At 34.8% G+C, this 17,529-nt stretch overlaps 1 protein-coding gene across 23 annotated transcripts in view; it reads right to left on the bottom strand.

The window, feature by feature from the left end:
* The window catches only part of LOC123207226 (putative disease resistance RPP13-like protein 1), a 49,460-nt gene extending 32,187 nt beyond the window's left edge, over positions 1-17,273 (bottom strand). For 3 of the 23 annotated variants that reach the window (XM_044624549.1, XM_044624550.1, XM_044624551.1), the window contains exons 1-3: positions 12,830-17,273; positions 12,660-12,734; positions 12,047-12,341 (exon numbers count right to left, since the gene is read on the bottom strand). In XM_044624549.1, coding sequence (XP_044480484.1) covers position 12,734; positions 12,830-17,178 — 4,350 coding nt within the window. In that variant the 5' untranslated portion in view covers positions 17,179-17,273 and the 3' untranslated portion in view covers positions 12,047-12,341; positions 12,660-12,733. Of the gene's footprint in view, positions 1-10,000; positions 10,457-10,564; positions 10,718-10,925; positions 11,129-11,222; positions 11,281-11,516; positions 11,614-11,930; positions 12,342-12,659; positions 12,735-12,809 lie in introns of those variants that run through there. The other 20 variants (XM_044624533.1, XM_044624542.1, XM_044624545.1 and 17 more) reach the window with 20 other exon arrangements.
* Positions 17,274-17,529: the final 256 nt, after the last annotated feature.

Here is a 17,529-nt window from a genome sequence, read left to right as displayed (position 1 = left end):
TTGATGTTTTCAGCTGTGACAACTAATTAAAGAGAACCATGTTACTCAAGTATCGACTATCACCACTTTTAACAATTGGCCAAAAAGTTCTTAAGTGAGTCATTCTTTATAGAACTTTAAAATTTTCTTTAGGATCATAATTACCACAAATGTAAGAAAAATACTGAATAACAATTGGCAATGGCTTCATTGGTTCAGTGCAAACATAAAAATTCATTTTAAAGTAAATTTATAATTATAATGGATTCAATAGTTTGAGTGTGTAAGTGAAAAGGATATATTTATCATTTCATATTGACATACTTTGTTTAATAACTCCAAACCCTTTCTTTTGGGTGAATGAGGTAGAATTTTATTTCAATCAAATTTTAGATTTAGTCATCAATCCTACAATTATTCAATAAAATTGATCTTGAAATATCCCATTGCTCTTTGGAGATGAGAGAGAGATTTTCAGCTGCAAATTTGAATACAGAGATTTTCAGCTGGAAATTGGAATCTTATCCTCTCTTTGGAGATGTGAAGACTAATATTAACAAATAAATTATTCTAAATTTCTAACATAATCGATTCATCAACATAGAAAGAGTTCAAAATAAGCTGCTACCAAACCAACCATTTTATTATTTTCTCTTCCAATGCGCACCATTGATATCTACATTTTATCTACCACAATTAAATATATGATCAATGGGACCGTCGTCTAGAACTTAGAAAACTAATACTTGCACCTGCATTGACATATAAAATTATATCTCTGGTATGTTAGTCATTTACACATAAGCCATATAGCTTCTTTATTAGCAATAAATGGTGCAAATTTTTATAATAATAGAGTTCTACTTATGTCATATATGCTGGAAAACAATCTACTCCCCAGCGTAGTCTATCAACGCTGGAACCTGGATGGTGGGCCGCATTTTGTAGATAATTAGTGACATACATTTAATATCTTGTTTGACATATACCGAGATGACAGCCCTGCTCTGATGAGATGGCGAGGGCATTCAGGATTCAGCAGGGGTAATAATGATTCTTGTTTCATCTCGATGAAATTAATGGACATAAATTTATATCTATCTTATTAATTATTTTATTCTAATCCCACAATTTTCTTTATATCATTATTAAATAATATTATTTGATGGACTACACACCTAAGTTTTTCACTACTGTTTCTAAACTTATTCTCTCCGGTTAGCCTTTCTTTTTCTTCGTTGTTTTTTTGTTTCTATAAGGTGTGCTTTTTAAATTTGTATCAGATATTTGGTTGTGAATGTTGAAAACAATTAAACATATCAAATCAATATTATGTGAATTACAATAAATAAAAATTTGTGTATTTAGATTCAAGTTTTTGACAAAGCCCATTCAAATACGGTGTGAGATTTGACGTGAGTCATTTCTATGACCTAATTTACCCCACGTACTATATCCATTTGAGAGACTTGATCTCTGTGTTTTTTGGTTTTAGGGAGAAGTAGAAAACTCATATCTTTTTCATATGTGTGAACGAAAAAATTATTATTATTATTATTGTTGGGAAAAGGTTATTTTTGGACAATTTATAAGTATCCAACTACTCTCAAACTCCCTTCTAATAACTGCCCTTGGCAGTTAAATTAAATCGAATCAAGTTAACATGTCATGGGTGGACATAGACCCAATAACTCTCACTCACACATGATAGAAAACTCAAACCAAATACTTGGCTACAAAAATCTCATACGGTCATACGTTTCATACTTACAAATATGTCGTGTGATCTCATGAGCAACTAGCACTTAGGAGCTAAATACTATGCATATATTAGGAATAATATAGCTGTTTCAATCCAAATAAAAACAAAATAAAGTTTTAGGTTCGCAGCACCCCAAACTTACTCAAAACACTAACTCTCTTTTATCCTTTATTTATCATTATGTCATTTTTCTATGTATCTATGATCAAGTTTATTCTTTCATATGAGTGACATGATCGGTCGATCAATGGACACATGTAATATATATATAAATCTTCATTTTCTACTCGAAATTCATAATTTAAACTTAACTGTTTTTCTTGTCATGTTTCATAAGCTGGATCATGTGTGGCCATAGGTGTTAAGCTAATATAGCAACACTAAGAGTAAACATTGAGCAACAACAAAGAGTCAAAAGGTAGCAACATGAGGTAATTCTCATACAGTGTCACACAATGAGGGAGAATAAATTCATCCTCTCACTACTTTAACTGGTTGTCTTACTTATATACACATGGTATGAACCATGTGCTACAGTGTGTATTTTCTCAAATGTCATTCATAACACTGCACAAATCTTAGTTAAATTGTTATAGCCAACGTCTAACCTGAGTTCTTAATCATGTTCACACCTACAAATATTTATCCATATTAAAAGCTCACACCTGACATTCATAAGTTATTTGGATGTGAGAAATCCATTAATCATTTTCAAATGTATCTATCCATAACTTCATCTTGATCAATCATCAAGACGATATTTTAACTTCGATAAATCTTTTCTTGAGAAATTTGTCTCTCATCGGCATGCTCTCTCAGTATCACTTTTTTTAAGAATAATGTCTCATCTTTGCAAGTTCTCTTAGTGTCAAAGACGATTGCTTGTGTGAGTGAGCTAATCTCTAACTTGTGTAACATTACAAGTTTGTTAAGCTAAAAACGATGTGTATGCAATGAAAACCCAAGAATTTCGTACGCAAGTTAAAACATAAAATGAATTTAAATTTATGGTTTCCGATATGCTCAACATAGCTTCCACGCTTTGGAAACAATTTTCATGTTCCCAAATGCATCAGAAAACATTATTCACACATTGTCATAAGCTAAAATAAGGGCTTACGTACCTTCACGAGTTCACTTAACGTTGCATATGCTTTCACAAGTAGAAATAAAGTCTACATGTGGGTTCATGTGTCAAAATTGAGCAACACGTGTTGTTGGTCAATCTTTGATCGTTGACTGATCAACTAACCTGGGTGGCATTGACTAGCTCTGGTTAACCTGTTTGACTATACAAGTTGACCAATAGAAAGACAATCGGGTTTTTTCAACCCAATTTTGACCTAATTCTACATGATAAACCCTAGAATTTTGTCCGTCAAATCGGTCTAATTTCTGTAGAATACATAATTTAATTCATAGAACACATTACATATTCGTAACCTACGCTCTGATACTAATGATGGAAACAATTAAACATGTCCAATCAATATTTTATGAATTATAGTAAATAGAAATTTGAGTACCTGGATTCAAATTTTCGACGAAGCCCATTCGAATACAAGGCGAGGTGTTGACGTGAGTCATTTCCTCAACCCATTTTGCCTCACATACTACATTCATTTGAGAGACTTGATCTCTATGCTTTTTGGTTTAAAAGAGAAGTAGAAAACTAATATCTTTTTCATGTGCGTAAATGGAAAAATTGTTATTATTATTGTTAGGAGGAGACAGTTTTTGGACAATTTATAAGTGTTTAACTCCCTTCTAAAAACTACTCTTAACAGTTAAATTAAACCAAATTGAGTCAACTCGTTATGGGTGGACTTAGACCCAATAGTGAAAATTGGAATTCGATTGGACTAAGATTTGTTCAGAATTATGTTAATGATATCTATTCAAGTTATGTTCCTTCTATTAATTATTCTCCCCATTTCTTTTTTTATGAACACATACTAGTAACTTTGGAAGGGGTGAATGATGCCCATAATCTTTTAGATGTTTTAGGACAAAGTAACATCTAGTGGACAATGTTGTTTTGGGAACCTTACTTATAATTCTTTTGGTAATGACCTCAAAGGCTAAACTCTTCTAGTGTACAAAAAACGTTAATCTTTGTGTACAGTTTTGAGCCTTCAAATGTCTGGTTATTGTTATTTAGTTGTCTTGTGAGAAGAGGTTTCATTAAATTATTAATGTACATTGTTGTTGGACTTGTTTACCAATTTACCTTCGGCCGGGCTGTTCAGGTTAATACCCGCCCTAATCATCACTTCATCAGCACACTATTGGCTTATGCCTCAAGGTAGCTCTTATGGTCTTACTATTAGAAGTATTACAAGCGGAGATTGAGATCTTGGTTTACTGAGGGACTCCTTGCTTTGATGTGATTTTATATTTTCCATCTAGTGTCATCTCATAATAGTTTAATATTGTACCGCAAATATGTTGGGCACCTTCTTGGTCCATGAGGTCACTCTCTTGAGGGGAACAAACAAATACAGAGACGATAGCCCTACTCTGATGCGATAACGAGGCTTTAAGGACTCAATAAGAGTAATAATGATCCTCATTTCTTTTTCCATTGTTCGAGCTTGCATGTTAGTAGTTAACTACTAAAGACGACACCAGGAATGATGGTATGAGCCTAAGAAGACTTTTGTTAAGATACCGTTTCTTTTTAAGAAGAGCCGTGACATTTTCATTAGAACCAAAATCTCAAAATATTACATGGAGTTCTTTACTTTCTTGTTGCAGCTTGCATTTTATACATTTCTTTTTTATATTTTATCTCCCATATATTGCTTACATGGCCAAATATTACAAAATAATATTGACATTATAATATAATGTTGTTTATTTTTAGGGTAAAAATGCTGAGAGAAAACCCAGGTGTGTTTATCTAGACATATTTCTTCACAATCTTGTTTGAGGCAGTAACTACCAGTGAAATGGGTGATAATAATTAGTGATCACCATAATGGGAGCACCTAAAGTACTTGACGATTTATTCTAGCTCGCCGTTAGTAGGCCTATTCCTCATCATGAAATATAGGTTATTTTATATTGAACAATGCTATGTGCATCCATGATATGTTATCATGTGATTGGACGACTCAAAATTGGGTATATATAGTTTAATTATTTTATATAAGCATGCAACATTGTTGGCTGCATAAAGTAGAATAACTTGAATTTTCTCTTTATGTTTTGATGAATAAGGATTTCTAAGAAAAATTGAATATGTGAGATAGGAATGCTGAATGGTAGAATTCATGAGAACTGGTCATGTCTGTTGTATGTTCCCTAACAATAGCATTGGCCAGAAGAGAGCCAACAGAAAGGGATAATTGTTGAGATGTTGAACCAGAAGATAGAATTCAAATTCAGAAGTAATTTGGCTGAACTGAAAGGAAGAAGAAAAATTGAAGATCAAATTTTTCAGAAGAACACAGAGCATGAAAGAAACTGATGATTACCCTCATTCAATGATGAAGGATTTTTATACATATATATATTTTATATGATACAAGCTTTTACATCATACTTTAATAAATGTCAGCCATACTTAATATAGTAAAAAGCTTCCAAAATATCCTTAAAGCAAGATCATCATATATTTTAAATAAAACACAACTGATTTTTAACTACTACAACTGACTTAGATTATTTAACAAAAAAATACAAACAAGTTCAATTTGCTAACACTCTTCCTTTGAGCTGTTTGGCACAAGTCCAAGTCTCATTCTAAGTAACTCAAATTGAGCTTTAAAAAGTACTTTAGTCATGATATCGGCTAATTGTTCTTTAGAGCTGCAATGCATCAAAGTTATTTCTCGAAGTTTTACAGCCTCTCGGATTGCGTGATATTTGACATTGATGTGCTTTGTTCTTTCGTGAAGAACTGGATTTTTTGTGATAGCAATGGCTGCCTTGTTGTCTACATATATGGTGACACATCCTTACTGATCTTGATTTAAATCAGTAAGTAATTTCATCAACTATTGGGCTTGGTTTGTTACACTACAAGCTGCTACATATTCTGCCTCAGCAGAAGATTGAGCAATGACATCTTGTTTCTTTGAATTCCAGCAAAACATAACACTTCCAAAAGAGAAACAATAGCTTGAAGTACTCTTAAAGTCCTCTAAGCTTCCAGTCCAGTTACTGTCCGAGTATCCCAACAGATTACTACTTTCTTGTGTTGAATACCAGAGGCCAAAATTTTCAGTTCCCTTTATGTATCTGAGAATTCTTTTAGCAGCACACATGTGATTTTTTCCAGGTGATTGCATGAACCTTGATAGAAAAGATGTGGGAAACATGATATTTGGCCTAGTAGAGCATAGGTACAACAAGGAACCAATTAGGCTTCTATATACAGCAGTTTCAGTTTTCACATCTGATTTAGCTTCTTTGAATTTTTCATTCACCACTAGAGTAGAGACAGGTTTACAATGCTCCATGTGAAACTTTTTAAGAAGATCATGCACATATTTTCTTTGTGAAATGAAAATACCATTTATTTTCTGATCTATCTCCATACCTAAAAAATATTTCATTTTATCTAAGTCAGTCATGTCAATCTCCCTTTTCATGTATTTAGTAAATTTCGCTATTAAACTTGATTCTCCTCCTGTCACTAGGAGGTCATCAACATACAATAAAACAACCAATACCAAGTGATTCCTTTTTTTCATCACATATAAGGTGGATTCATTCAAGCTACACTCAAATCCTTGATCCAGCAAATAAGAATGAATTTTGCAATACCAAGCCTTTAGGGCTTGCTTAAGGCCATAAAGGGCCTTATGTAATTTGTATACTTGTCCTTCTTGACCTGGTGTTTTAAAGCCATCAGGTTGTTCAACAAAGATGTCTTTATTTAGAACCCTATTTAAGAATGCTGATTTAATGTCCAAGTGATAGATTTTCCATTCCATTTTTGTAGCCAAAGCAATTAACATTTTGATTGTATCATACCTGGCCACAAGTGCAAATGTATCAAAGAAATCTATCCCAAGTTGTTAAAGATATCCTTTTATAACTAATCTAGCTTTGAGTTTGTTTATGGAACCATTTGGATTGTACTTGGTTCTATAAATCCATTTTACTCCTATAACATTGTGATTTTCAAGTCTATCAACCAAGCTCCAAGTTGCATTCTAGTTAATCATTTCCAGTTCTGATTCCATGGCTGTTTTCTACCTTTCTTGACTCACTGCATCATCAAAACAGGTAGGTTCAGCAACTGCCACATTGCACCTATTATAAACTTTATTTAAAGATCTCTATCTAGTTGTAGGAATTTCTTCTTCATCATTTGAGAAAAATTCAATTGGTGCAAAATTCCCTCATCCTTGCAGAAGGAATTAAATTCTTTAGAAGTGTACTTTGATCAATTGTCAGCGCTAAGTGCCTTCAACTTACAATCTGATTGTTTTTCAGCCTCTGCTTTGAACACTTTGAATTTACTTAAAACTTCAGATTTTTGCTTCAGAAAGTAAATCCAGGTGAGCCTTGAATAGTCATCTATGAAAATAAGAAAATACCTGTTTCCATTCAAAAAAGGAATGCTCATAGGGCCACACAAGTCTGAGTGAACTAGTTGAAGTTTCTCAGAGGCTTTAGAGGTACTGCTTGAGAAAGGAAGTTTGGTTTGTTTTCCTAGCTGACAAACTTCACAAATTTTGTCACATTCACTCATAGCAGGTAAATTTTGAACTATATGCTGAGAATGCATCTTACTCAATGTAGTGTAATTAAAATGGCCAAGTCTTTTGTGCCAAAGAGTAGAATTCACTTCATTGAGTTGGTAAGCATTATAGCCAGTATGTCTCCAATTAATGCTGAAGTTTTTATCATGCATTTCTACAGTCATTAATCTATTTCCTTCAGGATCAGCTATAACATATGTTTTATTTTCAAAATGCAATGTGTAACCCTTCTCTAACATTTGAGCAACACTTAATAAGTTATGATTAATTTGAGGAACATAAAGAACATCATTGATCACCTTAATGCCTGTTGGAGACTCAATGAGGACTGCACCTTTTCCTTTTACATATAACAGTTCACCATTTCTGATCTTCACTTTGGAGGTGTAAGTGCAGTCAAGCTTCACCAATAGATTGCTATCATATGTCATATGATTTGAACATCTGCTATCTATTAGCCAAGTGGTATGTTCTTCTGTTGTGTCACAATTAGACACCACAAACAAATGCTCACTTGTTTCATTTTGCTTCTCTACTTCCTGGACTTGCTGACTTTGCTGAAGTGAGCTATTTTCTTTGCTTTTGTAGACTCTATCAACATGCCCAAATTGGTTACAGATCTTACATTTAGCAATGAGGACATGGCTGATATTTTCCTCTCTTATCTCCTGATTTCTGGCTCTCATTTCCTACTTGTTTCCATTTTTCCTTTTTTTCACCAAAGAATTTTTTGTGAGGACTGTTGCTGGACTTCTTCTCATTTGTTTTAGCATTGAAAGCACCTTCTATGGTTTCTTCTTCCCTTCTCAAATCTCTCCTTTTGGTCTTGAGCTTTCAAGGCATTAACCACTTCAGATAAAGTTAACTCTGAAAAATTTTTAGAGTATTCAAGAAAAGATATCTTGGCCTCATACCTTTCCGGAATGCTTACCAAGATTTTTTCAACAATCCTTTCATCAGATAATTTTTCTCCCATCAATCTAATCTGATTAACAATCTTCATGGTTCTATCAGCATATTCTTGTATAGATTCAGTCTCCTTCATCTTAAGTACTTCAAACTCTCTTATGAGATTCAAGACCATCATTTGCCTTGACTTTTCATTACCTTGGGAGTCTTCTTGGAGCTTGTCTGAGGCCTCTTTTGTAGTTTCACAAGCAACAATCTTTGTGAATATTGCATCTGTTACACCATAATGAAGAACGGACAGTGCTCTAAGAGCTTTAGTTGTCTCCTCTTCATGCAGTCTTATTTGATTTAGAGTAGAATTCGACCCTAAGGGAGGAGGCTACTTTTCCTCTTCAACATACTGCCACAATCTAACTCCTCTAAGGAAGGCTTTCATCTTTACTGCTCAAATATGATAGTTTTCTCCATTGTATACAGGTGGAACCAAGGAAGAAGAGGATGAAGCCATTAAGCAAATCAATCTGAAAAAAAACTTATCAAGAAATTTAATTTCAGCTAACACAACCCTTTAAGATCTAATAGTGCTCTGATACCATGTTGAGATGCTGAACCAGAAGATAGAATTCAAATTCAGAAGTAATTTGGTTGAACCAAAAGGAAGAAGAAAAATTGAAGATCAGATTTTTCAAAAGAACACAGAGCATGAAAGAAACTGATGATTACCCTCATTCAATGATGAAGGATTTTTATACATATATATATTTTATATGATACAAGCTTTTACACCATGCTTTAATAAATGTCAACCATACTTGATACAGTAAAAAGTTTCTAAAATATCCTTAAAAGCAGGATCATCATATATTTTAAACAAAACACAACTGATTTTTAACTATAACAGTTGACTTGGATTATTTAACAAAAAAATACAAACAAGCTCAACTTGCTAACAATAATGAACCCAACGTAGAAGGCTTTTTGAGCTTTAGTGTATATCTGCTAGTAAATAGCGGTTGCCATTCCACAGGCATTGCTGTGTGAAACTGCCATCATGAATAGGCACTTCTGATCTTTACATTTTGGGAACTGCAGTAAGCTGTTCTGGGGTCCTGCACAATTAATGTAATAGTGTGAACTTGTAAAGCACTTATAATTATTGTATCTGATTCTCCAAACTTGGTTTTATTGAGTGTGCATGACATACGTTGGGTAATTTCATTGTTTTCTGGGACACAGCTTCCGTCCATTACCTCATATAACTTGTTTCATTATTTGTTAAATCAGAAGCTTCTTATGGGTAGTGCAAGTTTACTAGATAGAAAGGACAAAAGAAAATGTGGGAGTGTCAAACGCCTTGGATTTGGAATCTAAAACCAATGTTTTAAATCCAAATCAGACCGGCTGGTGGAATAGGTTCTACCTGGACCGATGGTCAGCCTGGTTTAGAATTGAAAACATTGCTTTCATCTGGTGGTGGACACAAGCAGTGTCAAGCTTGAACACCCAACGGTTTAAATTAGGTTCAAACGAAAAATAGGATGGCTCCAATTCAAGCCACCCAACTTGAGTTTGAGTTGAATTCAACATAAATGAGTTTGAGTTGAGCCAAACCGGCTTTTGAAAACAAGACAACTCGATTCAGGTCCAACTCTACTTTCATTTTAATATTTAAATAAGAAATGACAATTTTATCCTTTTCACTTCACGCCCATAAATGATATGTATATTTGACATCTCATTCATGTTACATGATTAATTCATCAACAAACATAGCACAATCTTACATGTATGCTACTCATCACTATCATGAGATTAAATTTGCAAATCAAAATCCTGTGATACGAACTTTTCCAAATAATACCATAGCTCCATTAATCACCCTAGACTGAAATTTGCCAAAGATTAATGCTGCAAGCTCTAAACACAGCCAACACAACATCTGGTGCCCCAATGGATGGCCGTTGCAGGCAGGGAAACTGATATTTTGCTGAGGGGATACAAACAAGCAGGCTCCAAAAGCTCAGATATTCATCCCAAGTAAAAAGCAAGATGAATAGGGTAGATGTTCTACCAAAAGAAGGCATTAATGCTGAAAACAAAGTATAATAATCCATTTAAGCAGCAATGGAACATGCAAGTATGGAAAACATGGAAGACTTGGAAGAATAGAGAAGAAGAAGGTGAACCTCATTATTACCTCGTTGTATCCATAATATTCCCATGCTATTTTCCCAGAATTGGCTGCTCTGTTGTCTCCGTAATTACTTCTACTCACTCAACATTGTCCCTCCAGGACCAACGAGTTTTCTAAAGTTGTACCACAACAACATAGAACTATTATGAGATGAAGCTGGAAGAAAAAAGGTAAAACCAAAGCAAATTAACAAGAGAAGGCTGAATTATACTCAAATATCTAGATGCCGTCCTGCTAGGTAAGTGGCAGTTTAATTTCAACAAGTATTTTTGTCTCGACACAGACAAGGATGGGTTCACAACCATGCTAATAACTTATACGGTCAAAACTAAAAAAGTATGACAGTGTGGGACAATGTGCTTACGTTAGGAAGGGAAAATTTTGTGCCTCTGCAATCACAACCTCCTTTCAGTAGAGAAAAATCCAGTGCCTTATCAATCACATAAAGCCTCATTTAGTATATATGTGAATTCATACACATAAAGGTATTCAATGGTCATACCTCAAAGAAGTTCACAAAATTACCTTTCATACACCTCATTTCAAAGGGAATTAATGCAAACCCAACTGTATATAAAAAATATATATATAAAATTAGTTGTTATTCATACACAAGGCATCATAGTACTGAGCCAAATGAAATGAAACAAGGAGAAATTACCAGTAATTTGAGGAAGCCTAGGTACGATAGTCTAGATCAATTATGTTATCTGGGCTTCCTGTCATTAATTTTTTTCCCAAAAAATAAAACAACACAGCATTATAACGTAAGTTTTCACATGAACATTCAAAGAAAAAGACAGGAATTAACTTCTCAAAATTTCACAAAGCATTGCTGTCAAAATTTCCAACCATATAGGAGTACAGCTTTTTGATTTTAGAGGAAACATGTATATATGGAAAATACACATACACTGTTTTAATACCTTGCAATTTATAAATTTGAGGTCATTACCTGAAAGAATTAAAAGTTGTACTCCATATGTGTGGTTACCAAAAAGACATCATCCACTAGATGTTACTTCCGAAAAGTAATAGATGCAAGGGAAATCCTGAAGAAGAAAAATTTATGAGACATTCTATAGAAGGAATAAATGTACTCATGAAGGAAATGAACCTCATTTAAAACATGGGACAAAATTGACAGATCAATCTACCAATATGAAGCAGTATAGAAAGTTTTTAGCTCATTCAGAATGTAACAACACTAACTTTTTCTTTTTGGTGGAATATGAACACTAATTTACATTCAGTTTAGGCTAGAAAAAGGGCCATTCATTTTGTGCAGAGAAAATAGAAAATTAGTAACAACAACAATTAGAGCAGTTAAGCAGAAAAGAAATTGAAGACACAATACATAAAGTCTTACTGTCTTAGCAATAATATGCTTTCGTAAGGATGGGCAAGAAAGCACCAGAAACAAGACTTTTTGGTACATACTTTGATTCATAAAAAAATTGTTGTTCAAATATTTCTTTGTAGTACCTTTCACCAACTACAGCCTACATAAAGATCAATCAGGCGAAGTGGCTAACTTCCGGAACAGAGATGAAAGCAGCGCCTGGGAGAATGCCTTCCAGAACAGAGATGAAAGCATTGCAATGCAGCAAAGCCTGTGAACTGGTACTGCGATGTTCTAACAGATATAACATATTATTCCTCAGAGATCTGGATAGCAAGATAATATACACTTTTATTACCTGACCTCAAATGTGTTTGGCATCCTATCCTGATAGTTCATAATATTGGAACCCAGCTTCTCAAACCATCTGTATGCCATCTATGGTACAGTTGGAAAAAAAAAAATCAAAATTACAATGAAAATTTTAAATGAACAAGATATTAAAAATATATCACTAATTATCTACCCCTAGCAGCATCTTCTTGACAATTCAATATATCAAATATTACCCTGTAAAATTACATTAATAAACCACATGAAAAACAAAATATAAAAAAAAAATTATTGACACTTTCAACTGAAGTACAGCAAACTAATTAAATGACTAAAAAGATCCAAATTTAAGCTGCAATATTTTATTCAGTTCAAATAATTTATGCTGCCAAGTATATTTGCTAAATACACAATACAGCCTACCATCTAGGTATCGGCACTGATAGATTGCATTGGGGAGTTGACCTTGTATCCTGCACGTATCACATAAGTCAAACTCTGTTACCATAAAAAATTGCATCAATTATTGCTGCTAAAGTAGCTATATGGTTTATGTGTGAAAAACTAACATACCAAGAAGATAATTTTCTTACTATGTATCGTAGATGAATTCATAATCTACTCTAACACGAGGAATGTCAGCAATCTTAGGCCACTCTTCTCCTTTATTCCTTCTGCACTGCTTTTTCAGCAAAGGACAATTATAAATATACAATTGCAGAAGTGAGGATGGCAAACTTTTCGGAAGGGATGACAACTCCGGGCAATCACTAATGGAAAGTTCTTGAAGTGACCTAAGGGTCTCAAAACCCCTAGATGATAAATATTTTAATTTCGGGAATCTTCTAACAGTCAGATGAGTTAGAGAGGTCGGAAGCACCATATTCATTTCCTCTATTGGGAAAGAAATTACATCTGGGCATCCCCTAATCTCGAGGCTTCTTAGATGGGTGAGATTATGAAGACCCCACTCAAATAGTGACTTAAACAGATTGGCATCAGCAATTGAAAGTGAGGTTAGGTTGGTAGGAAAGCCTTCCTTGGGAATGGACATAATACCTGGGCACTGCCATATTACTAATTGTTGAAGGCAGCTGCGATTGTGCAGGCCAATGGGTAGAGCTTCAAGTTTGTTACACCTCTCGATTGATAACACGGTTGAGTTGGTGTCGGGAAACCCTTCTGCAGGAAAGGAGACAAGACTCGGACAATCTTGTACATACATTGTATGGAGACTATTCAGATTATGTATACCCTCAGGTATGAATTCAAGATTTTTACAGTTCTTGATCTGGATAAACCCAACAAACATGCCTTTATCGAAGCTCTTTGCTATGGACTTTAACTTTGGACAATCAGCAATGTCCAGGTGTTTAAGTGCCTTAGGTAACAACCCCTCTGTTGACAAGATGATAAGCTCTGAGCAACCCGAAATCTCCAAGTGTTCAAGTGTTGCAGGTAACTGGTGTTGCAATAATTGGAGCTTCAAGCAATCCCGAATATCAAGGTGTTTCAGGAAAACAAATAATTGGTCCCTTGATGATAAGCAAGTGAGAGATGGACATTGGGAGACATGCAAATACTCGAGAAGATTTGTACTAACATTTCTATCATCCTCCTTGTGCACCAATGACATAGAAGAGGAGCAAGTGTAATTTTTATCATCCAACAACCCCTGCAATTTCTTACAATTTATCAAGGAAAGTTGTTTTAGAAACGGGGGTAGGTGACGTCTTGCAAGGAATGTTAGAGAGTGACAATCCTCAATTTGCAAGTTTTCCACGTGTACATCATTATTACTCATTCCCTCAAAAATGAATTTTAGAGAACTGCAAGTTCTAATCTTAAGTACACTCAAAGCAGAAAGAAAACTTGCTTCTGGAAATGAAACAAGGTTGTTACAATTTTCAATAGACAGTTCTGTGAGGGAAGTAAGGCTATGAAACCTTTCTGGTAGCTTCTGAAGACAAATGCTATTCAACCATGAATTTATGAGCCATTCACAGTTGACAATCTTTAGATGTTCTACTTTCTGAGACCCTTGAAGAAACCAGTTCTTAGTTTCTGAAATATTTGAAAGTGTCATAGACTTTAGTGACTTAAAGTCACATGGACTACAAGACACCATTCTTTCGCATCCAACTACTTCCAGTTCGTGGAGCATATGAAGGCTTGAGATTGAAACTACCAAGTGTCGACATTCATGAACCAAAAGTTTTTTCAATGAAGGGAGACAGTTGAATGAAACTACCAGCCGCTTGCACTCACGAATAACAAGCTTCTCCAATGAAGAAAGATGGTCTGGTAACCGGCCATAGAGCTTTGGGCAATCTAAGATGGAAAGCTCTTGCAAGCAAGTAAATACATTGACCTGCTCGTTTTCTTTGATAAGGTCCCAATACTCCCATTCTTGCAAATCCTCAAAACAAAGAGTCTCCAAAGATGGAAACGGTCTTGCGCAATTTTCCCCATAAATTTCCAAACCAATCCTATTTAGTCCTCCCATGCCTTTAATGGTGAGTACTTTAAGAAAGCTTAATTGGCCAAGTGACGGCATGGTTGTGCATTGTTCACAATTTTCCAATCTTAGGACCACCATGTTGGAATATGATGGATCTCCTACCCAAGATGGAAATACCAGACCACCATAACATTTGATTGTAAGTTTGCTTAGATTTTTATGGGGCTGCAACATGTCAAGGACTTCTTTTTCTTTTGTCTTGTCTCGTGAATCATCATGTTGAGATCCCCATTCTAATACCAACACTTCTAGGTACTTCTTATCAGCTAAAATAGATCCTCGGAAGTCAAGAACTACATTCTCTAATCTTGAAATGTAAAGTTCCCCAGAGAGAAATTTTAAATTTTTCAGAACTTCTATACAAGATTGCTTGTTTTTGCCCACAACAAAATTAGATAACACATGAAGACCTTTCAAATTTTCCATTCCTAGAGGCATGTTTGCTAACTTCACTCCTGTAATGTCAAGGTAATAGAGATTGATCAAACTTCCAACGTTAGAAGGCAATCTGATAAGTCGGGAACAATGTTTTAATATCAAACATTGCAAGTTAAATAATAAACTTGTTGATTCAGGTAAACTTTTGATCTCAGTGTTAGAAAGATTGAGGTACCGTAGAAGTTTCAAATCTCCAATTGAATCTGGTAACATGGTAATATAATAACTTTCCAAAGATAATGCCCTCAATTTTTTCAGCTTTGGCAGCAAATCAAAAAGAACCATATTACTCAAGTAATGACTATTACCACTTTTAACAATTGGCAGAAAAGTCCTTAGGTGAGTCATTCTATGTAGAATTTCAAAATTTTCTTTTCGATCATAATTACCACAAATGTAAGAAAAATACCGAATCTCATCAAATCTTTCTGAGATTAAAAAATCCTCTTCCAACTTAAAACTTCTTTTCACTGAAATCCTCCTGGCCAGACGGTTGAAAAAACCATGCATTCTAAATTTAGAAGCATTGCTGCTTGATGGTTGAAATATTGACCTTTTAAGTAAAGCTTGAAAATATTCAACACCCACATCTTTCAATGTTTTTGTGCCTACAGATGGTGGATGGATCAGACCATCTGCCACCCATAAAATTACAAGTTCCTTCTCCTCAAATTCATAATCCTCATGTAAATTTGCACAATAAGCAAAACACTCTCTTAAATACGAAGGAAGACGAGAGCAAGTTATTTCTAACACAGGGACAATTCTAGATTCATATAAATCATTGAATGTTCTCTCATTCAATCTGTTTTCCCACTCACTTCTGTGCTCAAAGCGTAACATGCCACCAAGAGTACTTGCAGCCAGAGGCAAGCCTCCGATCTTTTCAACAACTTTTTCTCGAATTAGTGGTGGAGTTCGTTGTGGATTAAAGCCCCTAATTCCAGATGCATGCTCCTCAAATATAGCCAAGCAGGCATCTTTTGTTAGGAGATTCAAGTTATAACATTTACTCGGGCGCATTGTTGCTTCAACATCAACATTACATGTAGTAACAATTATTTTACTTCCTGCTGCTCCATCCTTGAAAGGACGAAAAAGGAAATCCCAAGCGTGAGAAGCCTCAATCCAGACATCATCCAAGACAAACAAGAATTTTTTTCCAATTACAGCTTTTGCCAGGGCAATTCGCATTTCTTGTAATCCATAAGACGTGCAGGATGATAAAGTGATCTGCTGGAGAAGCTGCTCGTGAATTCCGTCAATAGTGGTGCCAAAAGAGACATTTACCCATGCTCTGATATTGAAACCTTCCAAAGCCTTGTCGTTGTAGACCTCTTGAACTAGCCTTGTTTTGCCAATTCCTCTTATCCCAACAATGCTTATAACACTAAAATTGAAATCATTTGACTCCTCATTTAACACCATTTCAAGTATCTTTTCTTTATCCTCATCTCGACCGTAAATACGAGATTGTGTAGGTAAAGATGTAGGGAGTGGTAATTCCCTAGCAGCAATTGAACTCCCTCTATGAATCGGCGAGTAATACAGCTTAAAGTTGGGTGATAAAACTTTTAATAACTTTTCAAATCGGTCAGTGATATCTATTAACTTGGTCACCCTGTGAAGATTTGGAGTCGAAGCAGTAAAACAAGCAGGGATAAAGCTACGCACCTTGCTAATGCTAAAACACCCTTTGGCCATCAGCTCACTCTCTAAAATACAAGTGGCAAGCTCATCCAGTACGTCATCCACATTATAAGCCAAGTCCACTAAATCGTCCAGGAAAATTATCGGATCCCCGTTGGATTGACACGTCTCCATACCGACGAGGACTGCTTGAATCTGGCTCAAATTTTTTTGCAACTTGTCCAGATGTGAAACTACCCCCTGCCAACGTGAAAGATACAGGAAATCCCTGGATACCAGTCTGTCAATTATTCTTCGCAAAACACCAGCTACATCGTACACTTCCACGTCCATATGGAAATTGGAAAGACGATGACGATGAGAGAGCTTCTGAAATAGAAAGGATTTCAAGACTAGAGTTTTCTGGATGGAAACTGGTGCCAGATACACTCTTTTGGAGGCATTGGGGTAACTTAGTCACTAAACAAAGTAGGGTCAAACTGAAATGACAATTTTTTTACCCTTATTATTTCACGCTAACAGACTCTCGAATCCATCAGTTGCCTGTCATGTTTAAAATCGAAATTTTATAAAGCGTAATATTATGTAGGTATATTTTTAATATATAATTAAAATATATAAATAATATATTATTATATAATTATATATTAATTTATTTTTAATTTAAAAATTATCTAATTATAT

Source organism: Mangifera indica, unplaced genomic scaffold (genome assembly GCF_011075055.1).
Source record: "Mangifera indica cultivar Alphonso unplaced genomic scaffold, CATAS_Mindica_2.1 Un_0066, whole genome shotgun sequence".
Lineage (NCBI taxonomy): Eukaryota > Viridiplantae > Streptophyta > Magnoliopsida > Sapindales > Anacardiaceae > Mangifera > Mangifera indica.
This window is presented reverse-complemented; position numbering and strand designations above follow the sequence as displayed.